Source organism: Fukomys damarensis, unplaced genomic scaffold (assembly GCF_012274545.1).
Source record: "Fukomys damarensis isolate Sample0158 unplaced genomic scaffold, DMR_v1.0_HiC HiC_scaffold_39, whole genome shotgun sequence".
Taxonomy (NCBI): Eukaryota; Metazoa; Chordata; class Mammalia; order Rodentia; family Bathyergidae; genus Fukomys; species Fukomys damarensis.
The window spans coordinates 3,714,492-3,739,703 of NW_022900951.1; the positions used below are offsets into that span (position 1 = coordinate 3,714,492).

Here is a 25,212-nt window from a genome sequence, read left to right on the forward strand (position 1 = left end):
GGCGGCATGTGGGCTGTCTTCGTGCTGTCACCAGTCCCCAGTGAGGTCGGGCCTTAGGGGCCGCCTCTGGGGGGAAGGGAGGTGACAGCGGCCCTGAGGAGGGAGGAGGGAAGGGCACAGTGAGACCTGGCTGCCCTCGGCTCCGGGGAGAGCTGCCTGGGCCACAGGGGCCCCTGTCTTCCCTCCCTCCCTCCCTCCCTTCCGTCCTTTGTCCTCCGTCCCGCACTCTCTCGTCACCTTCCTTCCAGAATATGTTCTCCTACTAAAAGAGAGAAACCTCTGAAATCTATCAGGGAAACGCGTTTGGAAAACCACAGTATCTGGATGTTAAACAACACATTTCTGGGGAAGACATAGGTCAAAGATGAAACCACAAAATGAAATTTAATGATACTCTGTAGAGCACAGGAACATGTCAGAATCTGTGGGACGGAACTAAAGTAGGGGAAACCAGTGGTATTAAATGCTGGATTAAAGAAGAAGGGGGTCTCAACTCAGTGGTCTGTGTTGTCAGATTAAAAAAAAAAAAAAAAACTAGAAGATCAATGAAAAGCTAACCTTTCTCCTTAGGAGAATCATACAAAAAGAGCAAATCAAACCAAAAAGGGAATAAAAATCGAACAAACAACAACAACAAATAGAAACAGAATACAGAAAGTCAATTAACCTAAAAGCTCATTCTTTAAAAGATCAATTCAAATATTGGATGTGTAGCTGGACTGACCAAGAAAAAAAAAAAAAAGATCTAAACTCATCGATATACATAATGAAATGGGGCAATCCTACTGATCCCCAAATCATTAAAAGGATAAAAAAATTATGAACAGTAAGTGTGACAACTTAGATGAAGTGGACTAATTCTCGGAAAAGATTCACATTCTACATACTAATAAGCTGAAGAAGCCCCCGTGCTTTAAAGAAACTGTATCTGTAGTTGAAAACTTGCCCATATCTAGGATCAGGTGCTGTCCTTGGTGAATTTAGCAGACACCCACGAAATACATAACAGGAGTCCTAACAAACTTTTGGGATAAGAGATGGAACACTTGCTGCTAACTCAAGACACAGGGGCTGCACTTCCCAGATAAAACCCAGAAAGCTAGCAACGCAATTCCTTCATCAGTGCGCACCCAGACCCCTTCACGTGGTCAGCCTGAGCAGAAGGGTTCACTTTGCCGGGCTCCCCTGCCATAGCATCAAACGGTTTGCAAGAACTACTGGTGGAGATCAGTAGTTAAGAGTATCGGCAAAATGTCAGAATATAACTTTAGCCGAACCAATGGAGAGACCGGCAGAAGGGCCTTAGCAAAGGGACAGGGAACTGGATAGAGGCAGTGAGACACTGTGGAACAAAATCGTTTGCATTTGAATGGAGATTTAAAAAACTACTATCTCGCGCGATTTTAATCCAAACAGTTTAACAAACAATGCAGTGCACTGAAAGGTACCACTCACTCGAAGACAGTACAAGACACCAATTTCTGCCAAGTCCTTTTGTGCTATTAATTTGTTAAAGATACGGTTTTGTGACAGCTTATGCTTGTCACATTTCTCCGCCTGTGGCCAAATGGCTGGGTAGGTATCTAATGCAAAATCTGAAGAGGGGCCAAAGGCTTCGAGCAAATGCTCATGCGCTGCAGGGGACACTCGCATTTTCACCGACGGGGAGGAAGCACAAGTGCTTGTGGGCGCCCCTTCAAGGACGAGCGCCGCGTGCCGAGACCCTGCTGAACGTCTAGGACGGGCGTGAAGGCACAGCCGGGATGACGGTCAGACTGCAGTCCACGGGCCACAGGAACAGTGAGTCTCCTGCCGGGCATCGGCCTGGGAGTCTGTGGGAAGCTTCCTTCCGGGAGGCGGGGAAAGACACACGTGAGGGCCCTGCCTGTGTGCAGGGAGCCCGAGGAAGGTGTGGGCCAGCGTCACAACTCAGAACAAGTGGCCCCGACGTCACATGCAATTGGCCCACTCCTTCAGAAGCTTTCTGGGCCGCGGATGTAGCCCAGCGGCACCAAGCCTGCCTTTCAAGCATGAGGTCCTGAGTTGGACCGCCCCGTACCACAAAAAAGAAAAAGAACACAAAACAGAAACTTTGCTATCCAGAGCACCCAGCACAGCACGGATCTTACTCGGTCCCTCTTCCTGAGAAGTAAAGGACTGCAAAAGGGGGTGGAGCTCTGTCCTAGGGAGAGGCTGGTTAATTAAGTATATAAATGAAATCCAGCGTACTGCTCCTAGCACTTGGCACACGTAAGCCCGGTTAAGGAACGGCACAGATCTGCTGGAACACGGGATGGACTCTCCCAGGATTAGCCCTCCGGCAAGGGGCGGGGAAGATGAAGAATCAGCCACGTTGGTGGGCAGAATGCTTGTATTTTACCGTGCTCCCGGAGATCCTAGATGGGAGAGGACAGGGAGGCTGGATCGGAGGAGGAGAAAAAATGCAGTGAAGACAGATCACGGGAAGTGCCCCAGGCTTGCTCTGGGGACTCACATGTGCCCCGTGGGTGTGCCCATCAGAGCCGCACTAGCTCCGGCTTTATCTGAGATGCCTTGCTGCTACGCCCAAGGACAACGTACACAGAGGGAGCTGCCTGGGCCTCCATATGCCAAGAAACCGCCACCTGACCTACCCAGCTGGGGACAGTGGCAGGCCCTCCCCAGAGAGACGTCCCCTCAGGCGAAGTGTTCTAGCACAGTATGCCTTTCTCCGATGATGATCTTACCAATCGTCCGCAAAACCAGCAAAAACCAGGTGCTTACAGGTCAAAAACTGCACACCGGGCTCCTGGGGGCTGAATGTGGCTGCTCCCAAAACACATCCCGCTCATAACTCCTGACACTCTGGGCAGGACTCAGTGAAGATCTCCAGAGGAGGTCATCCCAGATCAGATCAGCGTGGCCCTAAATCCAATCACGGGAGGACAGACACACAGACGCAGACACAGCCGAGGATGTGAAGGTGCGTGCTAAGAATGCAGCCAGGGTAGCGGAGGCCCCAGGCACTGGAAGCAGCAGGCGGCATCCCAGGCCCCCTGAGAAGACACTCACCCTGCCCACACCTTGATTTCAGACTTCTGGTGACCAGAGTCAGGGAGGAGGAATTAGCAATACGCGGTTGAGAGGACTTTGTCCCGGCAGCCCCAGAGAAGGGGCAGGAGGAGGAGAAAACGTCACCAGGCATTGGTGGAGTCTCAGATTTGAAAGCTCAACCAGGGAGGGGACAGGAACCGTCCAGAGAAAAGGCACACCAGGAATCAAGAAGAGCATCTTGGCACAATAGTCACGGTGACCATTAGGATTTCTAGAGACCCAGACCTTGTGGAATTCTAAACACAGGCTGCTACGAGGGCAGGTCACTCTGAAGGAGAGAGCACTTGCAGAACAAAAGCAAGCTATGCGCTGACAGAGTCTAGCTCCTGTGTGTCGCTCAAAGGCCGTGGGTCAAAAGCTGGGTCCCCAGCTTCACGCTTTGGGGACCTCTGGGGCCCTTTCGGGGGAGGTCCCCAGGTTACTGGGGGTGCCTCTGGGGGACTGTGAGCCCCCAGTCTCTCTCCGTCTCCTTTCTCCCTGTCTTGTCCAGAGGTGACCCGCTAGGTTCTGCCCTGGGTTGCCACCCTGGGGTGACGCCTCACCCAAAGCCAAGGGGCCAACGACCACACCCTTGAAGCAGCGGCCCCCTGAGCCCGGGCAGACCTCCTCTTCTCCCTCAGAGGAGGCTCATCTCAGTGTGCACGCTCTGAAAGCCACAGTGGAGGCTGGGGGAGGAAATGTCCGCGGTGACATCAAGTTCCCTCCGCATGTGCCCAGGAGGGCTGTGTGTGAACAAAAGATTTCTCTTTCCCTCTGTTTCCAAAGCTGTTAGTCATGTCTGAGTTTCAGAACACAGCAAACAGTAAAAAAAGACCTTGAAACCACTGGCGAGCAGGTACCACCTTACTTCCTGCGAGGAGGCAGTTTCACTTCCATTGGTTACTGCAACACTCAGCGGAGTCTGCAGGATTCACACCCATCCTCCTCTCCTTCCCCACCCCGGGCACAAGCTCAGGACCGGGGCTGCTTCCTGCTTCTCTGTTGTTCTTTGCTAAGGTCCATGAAACCGATCTCTCCCCGCCCCTCCATGGGCCAGGCATGTTTGTCTGGAGAACGCCAGCTCAGGGGCCGTCGCCTCCCTGTGGGCTCCGCAGACCCTCGGGATTGGGCTGCAGTCGCCTGCGTGGTGCACGTATCCCCGTAAACTTTCCTCTAAGGATGAACACTCTGGCCTCCGGACACCTCGCACCTGTGCTTGCCACAAGGAAACTGGCAGAAAGTGAAGAAAATCCTGTTGTGTTTTTCAGACGTGACAAAGACGAGAGGGGTACCCTGCTCTGTACCGACACCGGGCTCCCGGGAGAGCGGCTGAGCCTTCGGAAAGCCGGCCACGCAGGTCGCGGTCTCCAAGCCCAGCAACCTCACAAGGCCACAGGAATCTGGGCAGCAGGACTCAGGAGGAGACACTTCAGGGAAGCAAAAGATCCAGAGCAGAGTGTGTTACAAAGAAAAGAAAGCAGGTGGGTAGGAGCAGGGTAGGTCAAGCAGGCGGCTAGGAGCCCCCAAGGGGACACCAGCGAGCTTGCACTGCCAAGGGACCAGCTAAGGAAGGCAGCGACACAACACTGCAGAACTGCTGTTTGTTTAGAGGAGGGGCCGTGGCTGGTCTGGGTCCCAGCTTAGGATGGTATGAGGTCGGGAGCATTACCGTCGCTTTCTTGTCATTGCGAGAGGACACCTGACGCCCACAACGTAAAGGAAGAGAGGTTGATCTGGCTCCCAGATGAGTCTGGGGTCGGCAGGCTCTAGGCAGAAATGACATGGGGGAAGGGTCCAGGGAAGGAGCGCCGCTCACCTCACTGTGGCGACAGAAAGCAGAGGGAGAGGGGAGGAAGGGAGGGAGATGCACCCCTCCAGGTCACACCGGGCACAAGCCTGGCTGGGAGCAGGACGGCTGGGGTGGGACCGTGCTCAGATGAACGCTGTGGCTGCGTGCTGGATGTGGAATATACCAAAGGCTCACTCACTGGCCCCAGGTGGGGCCGGGAAGTTAAGAGGTGGAGCTTCGCGGGAGGAAGTCAGGTCATTGGGTTGTGACTGGAAGGGGACCCTGGAGCCTAAATGCGTGGACTGATTTCTTCCTAAGAGAAAAGAGAGGGGCCCTTTGGAAACACACAGACACACACAGGGAGGTGAGCCAGAGGAGGAGGGAAGCAGAGATTAAAGAAAGGCAGCACAAAGCCAAGGAGCTCCAAGGACAGGCAACGGCCAGGAACCGAGAGGTGAGCGGCTCGTCTGGCCATCTACCCGCCGAGGTGCTGTGGCACTGGGCCCTGAGGGAACAAGGCCTCTGGGCCCAAACCCAGCCCGATTCTTTTCTCCCTTCACTTCCTTCCAGACGCGGTCCCTGACACAGCCAAGCCGCACACTTCTGGGAAGTGGATCCGTCTTGAGTGAGCCTGTGCCCTGGCCAGTGTGTTCCGGCTGCCCCAGGCCACCGGTCTGGTGACAGGGAGCACAGGCGTGGACACGTGTGCTGTGTGTGAGGTGACCTCAGAGTGCGGTGTTTCTCCTCAGCACACGCGTGTGACACAGCAAAGCAGAGACAGGATGCAAAACTTGTTCCCTTCCTTGACAGACATTAAGTACTGACGGAAGCCAATGGGCTGGAAAGTAAACAGAAGGGGATCCCTTTGTCATCTTCCGAGCACGGCCGAGAGCCCAGTGGGCAACCGTGTGGTCCAGTGTTCCCAGGCGGCCTGAGGGTGAACACCAGAGGCCTTCCAGTGCAGCACGGTTCCTGCATGGCCAAGCTGGGCTCTGGCCGTGCCCACGGCCTCAAGCACAGGAGGCTCTAAGACAAGGCACACCTGCCTCAGAATCTCTGCCGGCACCACGGATGGCGCGTAGGTGTTTCGGCCCAGTGTCACACGTTTATCATCACCCAACCGAAGGCTGCGAGGGAAAGCCTAAGAATTACAGACAGATCAGACAGCAGGAGTTGAAAAAGTTGAGGAGGAACAAGGAACAGTTTTTATTCTTCCCTGCCACTGACATAGACAAGGGAACATTGAGAGCGAGACAAAAATCTTAATCACAGGAACTAGGTACTGGATCTGACATGAGGTTCTAGAATCTATAAAGTGAGTGTAGGATGACGGAGCAGCAAGGAGAGAGAACTTTTCATCTCTTTCATTCCATTCCTTAGAACGAAGAATACAGGCCGGGCATGGTGGGTCATGTCTGTAATCCCAGAACTCGAGAGGCTGAGGCAGGCAGATCACCACCAGTTTGAGCTCAGCCTGGACTACCAAGCAAGCAAGTTTAAGACCATCCTGAACTACACTGTGAGACCCTGTCTCAGAGAACGAAGCAAACCACCCAGAGTGTTAGAGGCCAGTGTGCTCCTTGCGGGTGGACCTCGGCATCTTTATACTAAAAGCCTATCCTATATTTCTTTCTGTTGTACATTTGCCTCGTGGACCAAAGTACACAAACTTCCCTCTTGACCGTGCTATGGTAGGCTGATTAATAGTCTTTTCTCTTTTCTTGTGTAAGGATTCTGCTAAGAATTTAGCAAAACTCATCTAATCGTTAGTACAGGAGTCGATTAAGGGCATGTGTTAGTTTCCTGGGGGTTCAGAAAGAGAAACCCCACAACACAGTGCCTGGACACGGTGCACAGGTTCAAAGAAAGGAAGCTGGGAAGGCTCCCAAGCAGCCTGTGACCTTGGCTGGACTCTGCCCCTCCTGTTTACTGCTCCTGAAGAAATGAGGCCCAGGAGCTCTAATTCCTATTCCGCAAGGCACTCTAGGAGATTAGGGCTGCTCTCCTCCACCAGAACCAGCTATGGATGGGGCTGGAAAAGCCTCTCTCCCTTCTGCCCCCAGGTCTATTTCTCGGGACTCCTGTATCCTAGAGAAATCCGATTCGACAGCTTCGCCACGCTTTCCTGTTGTTACCCTGGCAGGGGCGTGCATGGGTAAGGAAAGGGGCAGTGTCCTTACTTTGGGGACTGTTGACAGCGTCTGTGCCCACCACCCTCAGACTGTAGCACAGGGTACTGGCCCTGGATTCCACGTTTCTTCCTCCTTCAGAGGGACTGCGGCAGGAGCACAGAGCGAGCGAGCCATGTTGCTAACGCCACGGAGGAGCTGATGCTCACGGCTGCTGTAGGCTTCCCTCTGCGGGGAAACGCCTGTGCCGTGTTCTCCGAGTGGAACCGGGACCCTCACTGCTGATCCTCAACTGTCTCCCCTTTAGAGAACGGCTGCCCAAGGACTGTACAGTCGTCACAGCCGTGAAAATAAAGCCAGGGACCCACGCAGGTTTCCGCAGGGAGCTTCTCCTTTCCCTGTGCGCCGTGAGCCGAGTTCTAGGGGAACATGGGGACCGGCGTGTGGATACGGGGCCATCCAGGGAGGCGGTGTGCCCCAGGGTGGGATTCCAGACGTGGGTCCCCACGCTTGCTTGCTCTCTGGTGGCCCAGTGTCTCTGTCACTGCGTGAAACAGTCGCTGTTCTCCTTTCTGCCCAGAGACACACAAACTTATAGGAGCCAGGGCCTCGAGGGCTTCACATCCCAGACTCCAACCCATTCCGCCGAGTTCTTTCGAGCCCAGTGTCTTATCCTGCATTCTTTGAAACACACACCTACGCTACCGGCCTGCTTTTACTTGGAAAGAACAAAAAGATGATTATTTCAATATTTGTGATGAGGTCTCCCTGTGTTGCCCAGGCAGGCCCTGAAATCCGGGACTCGTGCAATCTTCCCGTTTCAGCCTCCTGACTAGCTGGAACTGGAGGTTCACACCACTATGCCTGCCAAAACGTTTTTTGTGACGTGAGAAAATGAGAACATGAGTCAGATTTCACTTCTGTCAGGCACTTTTATGGGCACACAGCCATGCTGGCCGTCTACGCATGGTTTCTTGCTAAAGTGGCACAGCGGTGTCTTTGAGATAGATACCACATGATCTGCAAAGCTAAACACGGAGAAGGGAAATTATCCTAATTACCGATGACCCTTTTAGAAAGGAGCTAAAGTCCCCCAAAACGACTTCTTCCACCCATTTAACATTTCTCTGGTAATGCTCAGACTATTACAGCGTTACGAGAGCTCGCTCCCAAAGTGATACTGACAGTTAAAAGTAGCTAGGGTGGGGCCGGGGATTTAGCTCAGTGGTTCCATCGCCTGCCTAGCAAGCTCAAGGTCGTGAGTTCAATCCCTGGTACCAAAAAGTAAATAAATAAGTGGATATGGTGTATGCCTATTATACTGTATAACAAGATATAAAAGCTCATTGGAAAATCTGTGCATACCAGTTCATTAAAGTTTATTAATGTCTAATGCTCAATTTCAGTACTAACCAGCTACACCTCATTACAGCTATCTGCCGGTTTGGCATTCACAGTGGACCCTGACTTAGGAACTCATTTCATTCCTGAGGACTGGTTGTAACTCAAGTTGTTGTCAGTGCAGGCTCAGCTCCTCTACACAGCCTTCAACAAAGTCTCTCTCCTGCACACAGGCAGATCTCAGGGTCCTTAGAGAGACACTGGCTGAGGATTTCTCAGTGAACCCCACACAGGAGGACTCTGTCATGTTCCTTCCAGAATTCTTTAGGGGTTCAGTCTGTACCTGAGACCATCTGGAAGCACAGGTGGCTGGCATTCAGGTCCTAACTCAAGACTTTAGTCATAAGTTACAATTAAAATTCTGGTCTTCAACCCAAGCTGTTTGTATGCCAGGCCAGTCATACCCGAAGGACCATCGTATGCAGGGATTTTTATTAACCACAGACCTATCTTTTCAGCGTAACCAGGAATGGGTAGGATTTTTTTTTTAAGTTTTTGTTTTTTTTTTTTTAATTTTCAGTATTTCCAAGATTTTCTTAGTTTCACGAGATGGAGCCCACAACATCTCTAAAATACAAAAAAGCCCTAAATCGCAAGAATGAAATCAACCCGATACACCAACAGACTGCAGAGCTAACTAACTCTTTATGAAACTGCCTTCAGGAGACACACAGAGGAGGAAGAAAACATCACCTCCAGGGACGCACAGTGCGGCCGAGCTGGAGGATGTGCGTTGTGTCCCGTGGCGAGGGACATTCGGGAAATGACCGCTTCCGGTGCACTGGCGGGCCTGCAACACTGATCCCATCTGCTGTCCCCCGATCTGCTGTCCCCCATCCGGTTCCTATTTTGCACGGACTGCAGAACAGGGCAGAGCTTTCGATCGCTCCCCTCCTCATCCAAGGGACCCAGGCCAGCCCCCTCCCGCCCATGCCCAGCAGCACCAATCTTTGTCCTGCCCCTGACAGGTTTCCTGCAGGGTGCAGGCTCCCAGTTCAGCCAGAAGTCAGTCGGAGAAAGCATGTGTCTCCTCTGCTTCCAAAGTGAGGCCCCTGCGCCACCTGTGAAAGCAGATGTGGCAAGTGGCGGCCTACCGGCTCCCCACCTCTTCACCTCATGCGGGAACTCCAGCCTCCTCGCCTGCGTTTCCCAGGTTCCAGAAAGCTCTGGAAAATCAAAGCACCTTTGCCTGGGACTTTTTCTTCAGTCTTTCTCAGGAATTGAAAAACCTGACCATTTCAAAACACCAACAGTTGTGGGAAATTGGTGTAACTCCTCCCGTGCCTTCAGTGATTTTCTGGGTGGCTGCTTTAAGCACTGGTTCTATTGCTTGGAGTCGCTTTAAAGTTGCTGCTTCTAAGGACTGTCACTACAGAAATCAATGTACAAAATAGCTATTTAAATAGCTTATTATTAACAGGCAAAGAAAACACTATAAATCAGAGAAAGCTGGTAGCTCACTGAATTTTCCTGATTCTGTTATAGCCTCCATAGATGACACAGCACTTTAATTTCACCTCACTAAACAAGCACTCAGAGTTGCAAAACCAAATCTAAAGTACGGCATTTAATGCACCAGAGAGAATGTGCTGCTCGATGCTTGATAGTCTCAATAAAAGCTGCCTGGTAAAGCACCCTCCTTGGCTGAGAGGAGAAGTTTCAGGTTCCTCATTTATGTCTCGGTATTTCCACCTAAAAAATGCAAATAAGACCAACTCTATGTCACAGACCCAGGATGATTCCAAACTAAATGAAGACATTCAGTTTCCAATTCCTATGCAAAAAATGAGGTAATGGGAAAATCAGATGTGTTCCTCCCATTAAAAAATAGGATCCTTTTGAGCTAGGCACACAACAATAAGACCAAAAAAAAAAAAGTATGTATCTAACTAGGATAATCTCAAGCTAACTTGAAAATTAGTAGCCTGATTTTGCGGATTCCTACATCACGATCCAATGGTTTCCCGTTGTTCATTGCTTTTTCTTGTAGCATCCTGCAGAAGTTTTAACTCTGTGGCCAGAATCTGTGTTGATGCTCTCATGCCAATTATCTCGAACATAACATTCGTGCTGTCACTTAAGAATCCACAGGAGAACTGCTGTACATTTAAAAGCAGAAATTATGATTCATTAACCTGAGAAAACTTTGAGAGGCCCAGTACCTCCGAAGCACTGGAAACACAGATCTGAATCTGAGTTCCCTTATTTAGGATGTCTTCATCATAGTTCAGTAAATAAGGGCAAGGCAATTAGCAGCTTGAATGCAGAAGAAGCCAAGCAGAAGGAAGAGAATTACATCCGCATACACCACCCGCCCCCACCGTCAGGGCTGAGGGGCCCTAGGGTGAGGCTGTGATGCTAGCTGGAGGAGGCTTCGGTCATCACAGCCGGTCATCACAGCCGGTGTGACTAAGCCAGCAAGTAGCCGAGCCCTGCAGCCCCTGTTCTCTGTAAAACAGAAATGCGGACAGCAACCACTTTCACGGCCTCCGGGGCAGGAGGCCGAGGTATATTCCATCTCAAGGGAGCAACAACACTGTGACTGCCAGCCAGTCCTGGGGCCAACAGGACCACGGCCACTGCGCGAGGGACTTGAACGCCACCCACCCCTCCATTCCAGGCTGGTGCTCCAAGCCAGGACGCTGTGCCTAGAGTAGCCGGGAATGAACGGAACAGGAACGGAGGGCTGCAGCCCCTCTGCAGGCTGAATCCCCAAACCTGAGGTTCGAGAGGCAACCAGGCAACGAGGCGACCGCTGACCTGGACGGCGTGTGGAGGTGAACGGGAGAGCGGTGCAGGGAGGCTGCTGTACACCCTGCCTGCGTCATCCGGGAGAGTAAAAGCAGCAGGTTTGAAGACATCTGGGAGCACACCCGACATGAGATCCACGCAGCTCCTGCAGCAGACTGTGCTTTCCTACAGTTGCTGCAGGCACTGGGCTCCCTGTGCGCCTCCTGAGGGAACATCTCCATCCCTCGTGAGGAGCCACATGACACTGCCTGTGGTCTAGGGCAAACCTCCTTACACGCTCACACCTGCCTGTTTCTGAAAACAGGAAGTTCTGACCTGGGATCACATACGCCCCCGCTTGGGCCTTGAGATTCCCAGGAGCCACCCTGCTGGCAGAGGTGCAGTGTGAGTGTGTGTGTGTGTGTGCGTGTGTGTGCGTGCTTATCCACAGCACAGAAGGGCTGGAGAACAAGGCCGGCTGGGGGGCTCCCGCCTAACAAGGAAGGGATGGCTACCGTGGCAGGACGGCTTCGGGTCTGCACCCCAAACACCCCCATGCTGCATGAGTGTGAACAGAAAAGCACGGTGGTGTCCGTCACCGCGAAGGGTCGCTCGCTATCTCTACTGGCCACCTTCCTCCCTCCGCAATGGTGACAGAGCGGGTGTGTCCTGAGGCGCACACCTCTGGTCCCCAATGCTGCCTCCGGCAGCAGCTCAAGACCCTCGTTCTCTGGAACTGCACAGCCTGTCCGCTCGGCCCAGAAGTCTCCCCACTCCTGCTCTGGGGAGTTTTCTGGGTGGCACAGCATCACCCCACATGGGAGCATGGGGCCTGCAGACTCCCGTGGACCCGGCTTCAGAGAGACGGAACCCACAGACTGGCAAGTAGTCTCTTGTTACAGCACTGGGCTCGCAGCGATCAGGATGAGCACCCCATCAGCCCCTGGGCACCAGGAGCCCCAGGCCGAGGCAGTGCAGATAGACCAGAGCTGTAGGTATGAGAGCCGGGAGCCCCCGTATGGCGCTTAGGCCAGGCCGGCAGGAGAGGCTGAGCGAGCAAGCCCGCAGGGGGAGTAATAAGGGGCGGACCCTTCCCTCTCCTACCTTGCTGTTCTGTTCCAGGGGTCAGGGGCCCAGCTGGGAAGCCAGGCAGCCCACTCCGAGGGGAAGGGGAAGACCCAGGCCCCAGCCCAGTCACAGCCAGACACAAATACCCCGCCCCCATCCTTCCGCCTGCCTCTCCCGGGCACAACCACTGACAGCCAGGAGGTTCCCTCCAGTGCCTCCACCGAGGCAGCCAAGCCACACTTACTCTTCCCGAGCCCAGGGTCTCCCTTCTCGGGGTCAGTGATTGTTTTCGCTCAGGGCCGGAAGCCCGGATTCCTTCCCAAGTCAAGGAGCCTGGCTTCCGGTCACTGGACAGAGGCGCACGCCCTGGCTCCTGAAGCCTTCCGTGTTGTGTTGTGAAGGGGAACGACCTTCCCCGGCCACCCACAGGCCCTGCAGAGGGCCCTGGTGGGGGCGCCCTCCTCATGGCTTATGAATCCCCACAGGCCCGTCTCTCAGCTGCCCTTTTCCAGTCCAGGAACTCTGAGGCAGCAGCACCGCCCCAGGGAAACGTGGGAACCGGAGCGCTCCGGGGCAGGGCGGGGCTGAGGTTGCCCTAGGTATCTTGGGTGATGCCTGCGTTTCTCCTGCTCCCTGGGGCACCGCGAGCCGAGTGATGAGGCCAGCAGTAGGGAAGCTGGGGTAGGCAGGGCAGGAGGTCCCAGGATTCACAGACGGCCTTTCTGCGAGGGACACCGAGGGGTCACCCAGCTCTCCAGGAAACCAGTGCGGAGTCGTGGACAGCAGGAAATCACTGTGCGGGATGCCACACCACGAAGGTGTTAGATTCCCCGCACCTTAAGGTGGTGGCCACAGGGAATAGCAGTCTCTATGTTAAGATACGGCTTCTCCCAACAAAGGACAGCCTTCTTTTCCCATCATGCCTCTTCTCCCGCCAAAAGACGAGCCCGATACTTGCTACCTCCTAGCAGCTAGTGAGGTCACAAGTCCCTCCTGTGATGTCACAGGCTCCTCCCATCCCTTAATGCTCCCTCACTCGACTCCCCTCCGGCTCAGGTGAACCCAACCTGCTTCTATAAAAAGATCTCTGGGCTGCCATGCTGCTCTCTCTCCACTGTTCAGAGACAGCTGGGCAGATCCGCCCCATAAGAAAGGCTTGTGATGGGGTCCTGGTCTGGTGCTGGTTTTCGGCCTTTGACCTAACAAAAGGGAGTCACAGGCTTCTCAGAGTCCTTGTGGTCCAAAGGACTCCACTCAATTATTCCAAGTGAATTATTTCCCACATCCTACCTCACTCCTTATGGAGGGAATCTGCTCAGATATAAGATGGCAACCAACATGTTTTACAGGCTGTATGTTTGGAAAAAAGGTCCCTGATCTCACCAATCAAGATTAAAAAAATTTTTTTTCACGTAATTGTAATCCTGTACCTGTTGAAAACTCCCAGATGTTTCTTGGGTAGAAAGGGGATCAAGAGATGGAGGGAGGGGGAAGAAGGGAGAGGGAGCGGACGGGAAAGGAGTTCCGATGTGCTACGGGCATGCACTGACTCCACATGAGGAACGGAAACGTTCTGTACTGCACACATGGACTAACTAAAAGGAAACCCTGCAAACTTGCTTTTCTCAACACTGCACATAACAGAAAATCCTTCCCACCTTCTGAGCACGGCGGAACCGCGGGCTGACCCTCATGTTACGTGGAGCCATGAAACATGCAGTGAATTCCCTCTGAACTTACTGCAAGAGTGGAGGTCGCTGCCCTGTGAGACATCCTGGGACTCATGCTTCCCCAGAGAGGGCGCTCCACAGCTGACCTGAGCTGAGCAGCAGCCACCTATCTCCCTGGGCCTTGCAGCCCACCCTCTTCCGTCTCCCTGGTGGCTGGCCAGCCAGGGGCGGAGCTTCCTCTTCCGTCAGTCAGCAAAGGCTCCCCCCACAGCACCAGCAGGTGGACACGCCCAGCAGCACAGTCAGGCCCGGACACACCCCTGCACCCAAGGCAGGGGGCTTTTTCCCTGGCGACTGGTCCAAACACACACTTCCCCACAGCATCCAAATCCGGAAAGACACGCCTCACAGGGTAATCAGGGGCTCTCCCCTGTGATTGGCCCAGGAAGACATACTGCCTTCTCATAATTGGATCAGACCAGCCCCAGAGAGAACGTAACTGTGGTAGCCGCACTGCTGATTGGCCCAGGCCAACACATCCTTGCATCATAATCAGGCCGGCACAGCCCCCACAGGTGAGTCCAGATTGCTTGCCCGGGGAAACACTGCTCCCACTGGACTTGGGCTGATCCCTGCCAGGGGTCATGGGGCTGGCTTTTAAAGTATGAGGAAAGGAGGGATGTGGAATTAATAACACACCCTCTGTCTGGGTGGCTGTCTTCCAGTGAGCTCATGGTGACTTCTACAACCTAAAATATCTGCTTACCAGAAGATACTTTCGGGAAGAAAGGACGATAAATGAACCTGAGGATTATATTATCACTCACAGTTTAAGTAGTCAATGAGCAAAATGAAGACCTAGGCTCAGGACTAGGGAAGTGACAACTTCCTCTTACCGTAGTCATGGGAACAGGGACAGGACAAGGCTGCCCTTCCGGAGGAATTCAGGTTTGGCTCAGCTAGAGATGGGAGGAATGCAGAACAGATGGATACGAAGTCCCAAGGCAAGCCCCTTTAGGACAGAAAGCCTGGACTGGTTCGTTACTCTCACCGTGCCACTGCCAGATTATAAAACAGAACCTAGGGAAAGACAAGCTTCAGGGTTACAAGGTCAGTACAGCCTTTCTTTCCATGTGACAGGATCAAGCCAGCATTTTCCTTCTGTCTGTCGCCCTCTTGGGAGCACTGCTGATTTCCAATCATTCCACCCATCACCAGGGCGTCTGCCTCCCAAGCCCCTTCCCCCTGGGCCTCAGCACCCCAGCCTGACTTTCAGTTTACTATGGGGCTCTCCTCACAGCCCTCGACTCTGTGCTCTGCTCACATTCCTGTCAGAACACACAGCTAATTATGTGGTATGTAGATACAATCTCATCATATTTTTCAAAGGCAGTCTTGTTATCTTTGATAAGTACTACCTCTCGGGTGGGAAGCTAATAAAAGTTAACTATACACACACACACACACACACACACACACACACACACACACAAAGCTCATGCTTAAAAATCTCGATTTGTAAATTAACAAAAGGGAACGAAATGATTCCTTTAACCTTTTGACCCGAAGAGGTCAAAAAGTGGCAGAAGCAGCCGAGTGAGTCATGCAGTCAAGTGTGTAAGGCCTGGCTGTCTTTGAAGGGCTGGCTCCAGGCTAGGAGTTACTCATGTTCTAAGATCATCTATGACTTGCTCCTTCAAAGGAGGTCACTGCACCATCGAGCAGAGTCCCTCAAATAGGTTCATTACCATCCTGCCCGAGTTACCAGACTAGCCAGGTATAACATCAGCACTGAAGACTTGCAGAATGGCAGTGGAACCTGTTTATATCTCGGGACACAGGCCAAGAACTCTAGAAAGAAAACCAGTTACAAGGGTTAAGGGAATATGGAAAACAAAACAAACAAACAAAAAAAACACTCCTACATGGCTAGTACATTAGAGGTGCTTTGCATGCTACAAAGCATGAGAAGGACTCTAGGTCATGGCTGGCCATGTTACAAGGGAAAAAGGAAAGACGATTCAGGTGACTACAGTCAGAAGTAAAAGCAGAAATTACAATCAGTAGCACAGAAACAAAAAGCATCGGAATGCCGTATCTTGGCAGAATGCCAATCCAGTGGATATCCTCAAAATGGCTCAGTTTCTTACAAGATGGAAGCACAGAGACGTAGAAAATCAAACAAAGCTTAAAGTGGTGAGATTTAATGATGGAGGAGATGAAGGCGATCGCAGTGGCGCCATAGCAGTAATGGTAACAAATCTTCCACTAGGAAACGCCCAGGTCTGAGTGGCCTCACTGGAGAAATCTACCTACTAGAATCATCTAAAACAAGAAAACTACCAACTAATATCTCAGCCGAACACTGATGGAAAAGTGTAGACAAAAAGCTTGCAAGCAGAGTTGAACAAATTAAAGCGATTGTATACCAGGAATGGTGCAGCCCGTGAAACTACATTAACAGAAGGAAGGGCATAAACCACATGATCATCTCAACAGATACAGAAAATGAAAAAGAAAATGGCAAAATACTTAATAAACTAGGAATAGAGGGAAACTAGCACAGTACTGTCCACAGCTAGCATCCTGCTCAAAGGAGAGAGACTGAAAGCTTTTTCTCTAAGGTCAGAAATAAGGCAAGATGTTTCAACCCTGTATTAGAAGTCCTCGCCAGTGAAATTAGGCAAGAGAAAGAAATTAGAATTTAAAAGAAGTAAAACTACCTGTTCACAGGTGAGATGATCTTTATACATAGGAAGATATCTCTCTCTCTTTCTCTCACACACACACATACACACACACAAATACACACACCAAACTCTAAGTCTCACAAAGCAATTCAGAAAAGTTGAAAGAAACTCAAACGAAAATCAGATGTGCTTCTACAAACTGACAATGAAAAAAATTCCCAAAGGATATTACTGACACAATTCCACTCAAAATTGCATAAAAAATAAATAAAATGTTTAGGAATGAATTAGATGCACTGAAATCTACACAGTGAAATCACAAAAGAAAGAAACTAAACAAGATATGCACAAGTAGAAAGACAGGCTACGGTTAAGACAGTCACAGCATGGAAAACTAATGACAACTCCAAGCAATCACTATCAACATCTCAACAAATTTTGGTCAGAAGTAGTTAATTCTTTCTTAAAATTCATATGGACTCCTAAGGGATCCAGAATAGTGAGAGCCATCTTGAAAAATATGAATCATGCTGAAGCTTTCATACTTTCTGATTTCAAAATATTATGAAACAGGAACAGTAGTTGACACAGTGTGGTTCTGGCATAAAAAACCAAGGGAATACACGAGACAGCCCAGAGATAAGCCCGCCATACATGGCCAGATGATCTGTGAGAGGGAGCCCAAGACCACTTAACCTGCTACCTCAGGAAGTTTCTGTACCATCAAAAACTCAATCAGGGGGTCTGGGAATTTAGCTCAGCAGTTCCACCACCTGCCTCCCAAGCACAAGGACCTGAGTTCAATCCCGGTACCAAAAAAAAAAAACTCAATCAGGGGACTGAAAAAGGAGACTTGCTGAATGGGCGTTTCTAAACCCTTCCTCTGATAAGGGCTTAGTATCCAGAATACATAAAGAGATCCTTTCATCCAATGGCACATTCACTAAATTAAAAAATGGGCGAAGAACTCGAATGGGCATTTCTCCAAAGAAGCCAGAGAGATGGCCAAAAAGTCCATGAAAAGATGTCTAAATCCATAATCCTTAAAACACAAATCAGACCACAATGAGACTTCATGCTGCTCTCAGAACAACAGAGCCTGTTAGAGACAGTGGAACACACCTGTAATCCTAGCGCTTTGGGGGCAGAGGCGGGAGAAGCCTGAGTGGGAGCAGCATGGGTGGCAGGGACCACAAAGGACTAATGAGAAGCTGGACCAAGTAGAACCACTGTGCACCGCTACAGTGTAAAATGATGCAGGAGCGCAAGGAGCTGGGGCAGGGAGGGTTTGTCCAGAGCACATAATTTCAGGCTTTCAAGACAAAAAAGTTTTGGAGACCTGGTGCATTATCCACACTAAGGAACTCTTGTATACTTCAGACAGTTGGTAAGTGCCCTCTGTTCTCATCTTAGTAAGCCACGATCAAGAATATGTTCAGTGCATGGCTGTGTTTCCAGCACAACTTACCATGGCAGCTTTGCCGTGCAAATACGCAGAAAGACAAAGAGAAGAGGACTGTGTGCCACATGCTGGTACTACTCCCTGAGCCTGCCATGCAGATGCCCTCTGCAGCAGACAGAGGGAGAATAAGCACACAGGCGTGTGTGTGTGTGTGTGTGTGTGTGTGTGTGTGTGTGTTTAATTCAAAGTCAGCCCATGTGAGTTCTATGTGACACAGGCTCTGCCGTTAGCAAGGCCCCTGCAGGAATATTCTCTAATTCCCCATTTTCCTGGCACGTTTGGCGGTAGCTGCATCTATACATATTTCTAACTATTAACGTATGTTTCAAATTGTGCGTGCATACTATTGACACAATTCTAAATCCCAAACTGCTGTTGGAAGCAACGCTCTGTCTCTCCGGGCTCAAGAAATTCTGAAGGCAGACACAGCATTCATATTATCAGCCTAGAGGACTCTTTGACAGTCCATTTGGAGCGCTGTCTGACCTGAAACGCAGGACATCCTGTCTTCTACGCTTTTAGCAAGAAACCCACTTTCTACTCAAAGCAAAGTTAATAAACCCATAGGGTCAGAGTCACTACTCCAAGGGGACACTGGTGGTACAGGGGCCAAAACAGGCCAGGGATGGGGCTGCAGGTATAGCTCAGTGGTACAATTATTGCCCACCCCATACGTGAGACTCTGGGTTTACTCTTCATCTCCTATAGATGATAGATGGGATGGATGGATGGAGGGACAGAAAGATAGAAGGACAGACAGAAACAAGTAAGCAAGTGAGCTACATGATGTAGAAGCACATTAAAAAAAAATTAGCAGACAGAGATATAGCTTGCTGGCTTGATATGTGCTTGCCTACCTCACAAGCAGAAGGTTCTGAGTTGGATCCACGGTACAAAAAATAAATAAATAAATAAATAAATAAATAAATAAATAAATAAATAAATAAATAAATAAAAAAAATAGGGCTTTAATAACGTTTTTAAAAATTAAACTCCTATGGGCAGATCTGGCTGTTTATCAATTTATCAAAGTTTGAATAATGGCTGAAGTTTTAATCCCGTTCTCTGATTTTGAAAAGAAAGAGGGGAAGCCACTTACTAGAGTGAACTCTGAAGCAATACTGACACAAACACAATCTTTTTACAGGTTAACAAAGGGCTGGGTGTGGCCAAGCAGTAGCGCACTGGCCTGCCCAGTGTTGGACTTGATCCTTTGTACTACAAGACAGAAAACTAGACTAAATAAAACTAGTCTTTTCTGTGCCCCAGACATGGGTGAAACTGATGCATATTCTTTTACACACCCCTCAAAGGATGACTGAATTGTCATCTGCAAGCATCAGTGGAAATCTCTAGGGTACGGTCCTGAGACTTAGCAAGACAAGACCAGATAAACCAAGCACTCTAGACCTCAGGAGATTTCCAAGGCTGCTAAGGCTCACACTCAGAACGGGACAGACAGGGAGGGGAGTGGGGGAGGAGGAGCCAGCGGCTGGGGACATACCTGGCATAAGCTCAGCGGTGGGGAACAGCTCCTGTAGCTTCCTCTGGCTCTCCTCCACCAGCTCCTCTTTGGACATGGGGAGCTGCAGGACGTCTATCACAATCTGAGCGGCTTCTAACGCCTTTTTACCCATCACCAGCGACTTCAAATCCCAGCTGTATGTCTTCCCATAGCGACTGCATATTTCTTGAAACACCACTGAGTACATCCGTTCGGTATCTGCAGAGATGAACAAGGAGAGCAAGAGGGACAGAAAATTTAAGTCCAGACCTACTTACATCAAGTCTGTGTTAGATCGGCATAAACACCGTGCAAGGCTTGTGTCATGAAAGTGGGTTTCAGGGCGACCTGAGCAGCAAGAGGATGTGTCTCAAGGCCCTGCCTGCTAAAAGGTGCCCGGGCCACTCCTCGCATTGGCTGCACTTCAAGCCTTTGGAGTTGTGACCTAGAAACACAGACGTCAGGAGAATAATGAGCTCCAGATTCTTTTTTTCTGTTCAGGTGAACATAGCACCAGATAGCCGACTCCATCCCCGGGCACAGGACGGTATTCGCAGTGGTATTCACAGACTTGCTGAACACAACGCCATCCCGGGTCTGGGGTGGCACCCGCATGATGTCTCCCAGCTGGGGGTTCGGGGCTGTGATGGGGCATTCACATCCATGTGACGCCCACGGTCAGCCTTTCCTGTGTGGCTGAGCAACCGTGCATCAGTGTTGGAAAACAAACTGCACTGAACACACACAGACACTTTCCTGTGTCGTCTCTCCAGAGCCGGCAGTTTCACGACTATATGCATGGGATTTAGATCAGTGGGTTCTGCCACCTGCCACGCAAGAGCAAGGTCCCGAGTTCGACACCGGGTACCAAAAAATACTGCACTGGGTATCAGAGGACACGGTTTAAGGCATACGGGAGGATGGGCCTATGTAGCTTCTATGCAAAACCCATGCAGAATGAACTTGGCATTTCCAGAGTGTGGGTATCCACAGGATCCCTGGAAGTAGCCCTGGTGGATACCAAGGGATAAACTCCATTCTTATGGGCACTTACACCTGTGCCTGCTTTTTCTGTGTTTATATTTCCTATGCAACACTGGCACAGATATGACCAATTATGGAATGACAGTTTTGTACAGTACTACAATGAGCACTCTGCACCTAAGTGAGGTCAGAATAGCACTGAGTAGATGCTTCTCACTGGGGAGACCGTAACAGTGACTCTTGGAACAGCACTGGACAGGGAGGGCACGCCCGAGAGGCACTAGCTGTCCTACGCCGTCAGCACGGGCCTAGGTCAGCTCACCCGAGAACCGCCCGAGTGGCTAGCATGGAGCAGAAGGAGTGTTCACCAATACAGCAACTTCACGGCAGGGTAGCAGCTCAGGCTGACGGTGGGCTCAAGGGCTCGATGCAGGCACAGAGGTTCTGTCAGGAAGCTTCCCGTCAGGGCCCTTCCTGACACTGCTTTCCTGTGGCCCTGACACAGACACTCCATGGGACCAGGAAGATGAGATGGGGGTGGTCACACACAGTCGGACAAACACACAAGGTCTGACGCATTCAGACTCATTCGCAGCTTTAGCAGTAAACCTTTCACTTGGGTCCTCCACCACTTAGGGGATGGATTCTGGCTCTGCACAGCTGGTCCCAAGAGTTCTTGGAAGAACTGAGTGGGTCCAATGGCTTCTAGCTGCACTTTCCAAGATGGTACCGGGAAATGCAATAAATGCAGTCTGCATCCTGTCTTCTTCCCGTCCTCGGAGGTACATGCTGACAAAGAAAATGTGGACAGAGAGAGAAAGCACTGTGTGCACACGAGGCATAGAGAGTCTGTATTTACGGAAAGCCATGTACTGGATAGTTATTTATCGATATTCTATAAAGGTGATATCCATAATCACATCACCTCATAGTTAATTCCGGAAGGTGGAGCTGTATGAAAGTGGACCGTGCTTTGTGTATACACATATAAATGTGCACATATGAACATTTATATTGTTATGGCTTGGGTCTGGATGTCCCCCCAAAGCCTCATTCCGTCAGAGGCAGCTGAATCTGGAGTGTGTGATCCTGGGGTTAAGGGCATGTGATCACTAAACTACGACAGAGTGATTTAGCACCACCCTAATCCTGGGTGTTTGGATGGCATAAAAGAGGCAGAAAGATGCGATGCAGTCTCTCTACCATGTTGCCGTGGCTATGGTGTGGGCACCATGACCTGCCTCTTGCTGCCTTTGCTACCTGGTGCGCGCCATGTTGTTTCTCCTCTGCGATGTCCGTTTGCCATCCCTGTCTTGGAGCCAGCCATCTACAGACCAAAACCTCCACAAACCCTAAGCCAAATACACCCCTTCCCTTTCAAGTTTGGGTGTCAGGTATTTTGTCTCAGCAATGAGAGAAAAGTAACACACGTATGCATATGCATCTATGTGCACATAAGCTTGTGCACTTATGCACGTATGTGAAACTATAGTGTACTCCTATGCACTATAAGCACACAAACTCTGACGCTTATCTACAAGTCCCTGGCTCCATTGTGGAAGTTGTCAGAGTGTGAACAGTTAATGACGGAGACAGTGACAGCAAGTGGGAACCCCAAGACATCGGCCCTCCCCAGATGCTCTCCCTTATGGCCGTGGCTACACCAGGTGCAGGCACCAAACTTCCACCTGCAATTTTTCCTTCGCATCTTATTTGTAGAACAGGTAAGGGTACAGCAGGGAGTAATTACTTTGTCCTGCTCACCATTTTTTTTCTGGCAACTTCCTGAATGAATCCAGATGCAGGTAGTTTTGGCAAACAACTCTTCTTTCCGGCCCTGTATCCCCTACTATCCGTGTGTCTGCTGGGTGAACAAGAGCGCTCTGTTCTGGACCCTGTTGCGCTGTACCCCAAGTAGAAGGGCCACAGCCTCTGACAGGATGCTCTCTTCGTGCCCCCGGAGGACAGGGACCCCATGCAGGATTCCCTCCTGGTCCCAGGGCTCACTGCACTGCTTTTTGGGATGCTCAGTTCTCCCCCAGGGAATGGAGCGGGGAACAGGCCTTGGCCCTTGTGGTCCCAGGCCCAGCAAACCCGGCCGTTCTAGGCACAGCAATTGTATGGTTCCTCAGTTCTAGCAACGTAAAGACCTCTCTTTCCTCCTTTTCTGTGCTTTTTGTGGCAAAGTGCCCGCAGCCGCGTTGTCAGGTGCAATTTCGTCTTCAGCACTCCGGCGGTCTTCTCCCGGCTATTCTACCACAGGCTGTATTTTACCGCAATACGGGAAGTGGCACAAAGTAAACCTCAGATGCACCACCCTTCTGGATCTTTGAAATCGCTAAGGCAGGATAGGCAGGCTGGAGAAATCAATGACCTTTTATGGAGTACAAAAGACAGCAAGCAGGACTTGAAGATGAGGCCTCCTTGCTATACAGATCATAACCCCAGTAGCGGCAGGTTTTCAGGGCCCACCCTGCACTTTGTTTCTCTAAAGAACTTATGAGGACTCCTCTTCTGTCTCCCGCAGCAGCGGAGGGCTGAAAGGGCAGGCCTGCAGGGAAGATCACCCACTAATGAGTGCTGCTTTCAGCTACTTCTTCCCAAGAGGCAGGAAAAGGAGCAAGGGCTCTCAGGGTAAGGAAATGGGCAGACCGGCAGCGAGGCGGAACATTTCACTTTCCTCTAGCAGGTTGAGACAGGAGTGAGAGAGAAAAGCACAGCAAAAGACTGGAGCCAGGTGAGAAGGAGCAGGTGGGACCCAGGGCTGCTGTTAATGAAAGCGTCAGGGGAGGAAGAAAGGAGCGTGAAGAAACCCAAATTCCAAAGACACAAAAATAGCTGCATCCTCTAAGATGATTTAAACAGTGTTTATTTAAAGCTTATACTGCCATAGAGCTTTTAATTTAAAACATACAGTGCTGGAAGATTATAAATCTGCAGGGGACTGTGACGACAGCCACTTTTCTTCACAATTTAGATAAAATCACCCTAAATCCTTCGTAGAATAAGGAAGGATCTAAACAAGGAATTAAATTCCTCCGATCAAATGATATGATGCCGCTGATGACAGCATACTGAAAATTGAAGGCAGCACGTTTCCAAAGGGGGAAACAAGATAAAATACCAGAGCACAAAACTGCTGTGCCAATCTATCCAATGCACATTCCCTCCTGCCTGCCAAGCTTAAAGCCTTTATCAACGGGCTTTCGTTGGTTCCCACCGAAAACTCCGCTTTGTTTTTAACATGGTACAGCCAGAGAAAACGCCACGTTCCTTAGGCGATTTGAAAAAGCTGTGTGAAGGTGGACCTCCATCTTGGGTCGGGCATGCAGGGCACAGGTGGGCACCTGCAGGGACCAGGTAAACAGTGGAGGGGAGAGCCAGATGGGAAGGTGGGCAAACAGCGCCCTGGCCAGGCGCCAAGAGAGGGTGAGCTCGTTCCGCAGGAGGAGCAGGTGTGCCTGCAGGTGCACAGATACACAGCCTCCCCCAGGAGAGGGGTCTGTGTTGGAGGCTGCCCCGCCCCTGAGGAAGCTGTGCCACTGCGACATACTTAGCAGCGTGTTCTACAGATAATCCGTGGGTGCTGTCCAGGTGGACTCGACCGACCGCAGACTGGGAAAGAGAAGCTACCTGTGTATGTACAGACTTCCCTCCCCATTATTCCCCGCACCCACATAGCACTTGCATTCTGTTAGGCACTGTAAGTTATCTAGATGATTTCAAGCACGCTGCAGGAAGCTGTGCGCCCGTTAGTACTCTGCGCATTCACTCAGGAGAATCGTGCATCCCTGGACTGGGGTCTCCACAGGGAACCCTGAACCAGGGAAGGGAAGGAGGACCATCAGTGCCAAGGTTCCTAAAGGCTTGCTCCAGTTACGCTGATAACAAGCCCAACAGCAGATGCAGTGTGTTCTAACAGATCCGATGGTGACGATTATCTTAGTGAGCACAGAGTAGGTGGATCAGTAAGTGTGGAACAGGGTTAAAACGGAAAACCAGCTCTGCTCACTCTAGATGGTCTGAACTCCCTATTTCTCAAAGTGTGGTCCGGGAACCAGCCACTCGCATCCCTGAGAAGGGAAGGGAAGCAAAAGTCTTAGCCTGGCCTGGGCTGGCCCCCGGGATGTGTGTTCTGTGCAGCCCTTGAGGAGACCTGGAGGTGCACACAAGAGGAAATGCACGGAACAGGGGTATATCTCTCCTGCGGGCCCAGCGATTTCATACATGGATCAAACCTAAGATTAATGCACAGATTCATCAGTAGAAATAAAAACGAACGAGATGACACTCATCCCAAGTTTCACACTTTCCTTTACACTGCATCCCACTGTGAGACACATACATATTCCCATCTTCTTCCTTCGACCCCGAATCAAATTTATGTTAATGTATTTGTTGTGAAAGCAAGATTTCTTAAATAAGGAGCTTGAAGATGTCCCTTCCTTTCTAAAGTTAATTGCACTGAATGCTTCCAATTAATTGGAGTTCTCAGTTAATCAAGATTAATTAATACTGCATCAAATGAGATATGAATCACAGTAACTATCACACACACACACACACACACACACACACACACAGCCAAAGGGACACCACCTTTTAGAAAGACATCCGGTAAACTGGTTTCCGTTTAAGAAATACAACTTGGAATAAACACAGTAACACCTTAACAGAACATACTATTGCTTACTGCTCCATTTCAATAGAAAT

General features: G+C 50.6%; 1 protein-coding gene across 1 annotated transcript in view; it reads right to left on the bottom strand.

The window, feature by feature from the left end:
* Positions 1–21,287, bottom strand: part of Pudp (pseudouridine 5'-phosphatase) — a 35,506-nt gene extending 14,219 nt beyond the window's left edge. Inside the window, exons 1-2 of the mRNA XM_010611165.1 lie at positions 21,230–21,287; positions 19,516–19,785 (exon numbers count right to left, since the gene is read on the bottom strand). Coding sequence (XP_010609467.1) covers positions 19,516–19,785; positions 21,230–21,287 — 328 coding nt within the window. The remainder of the gene's footprint in view (positions 1–19,515; positions 19,786–21,229) is intronic.
* Positions 21,288–25,212: the final 3,925 nt, after the last annotated feature.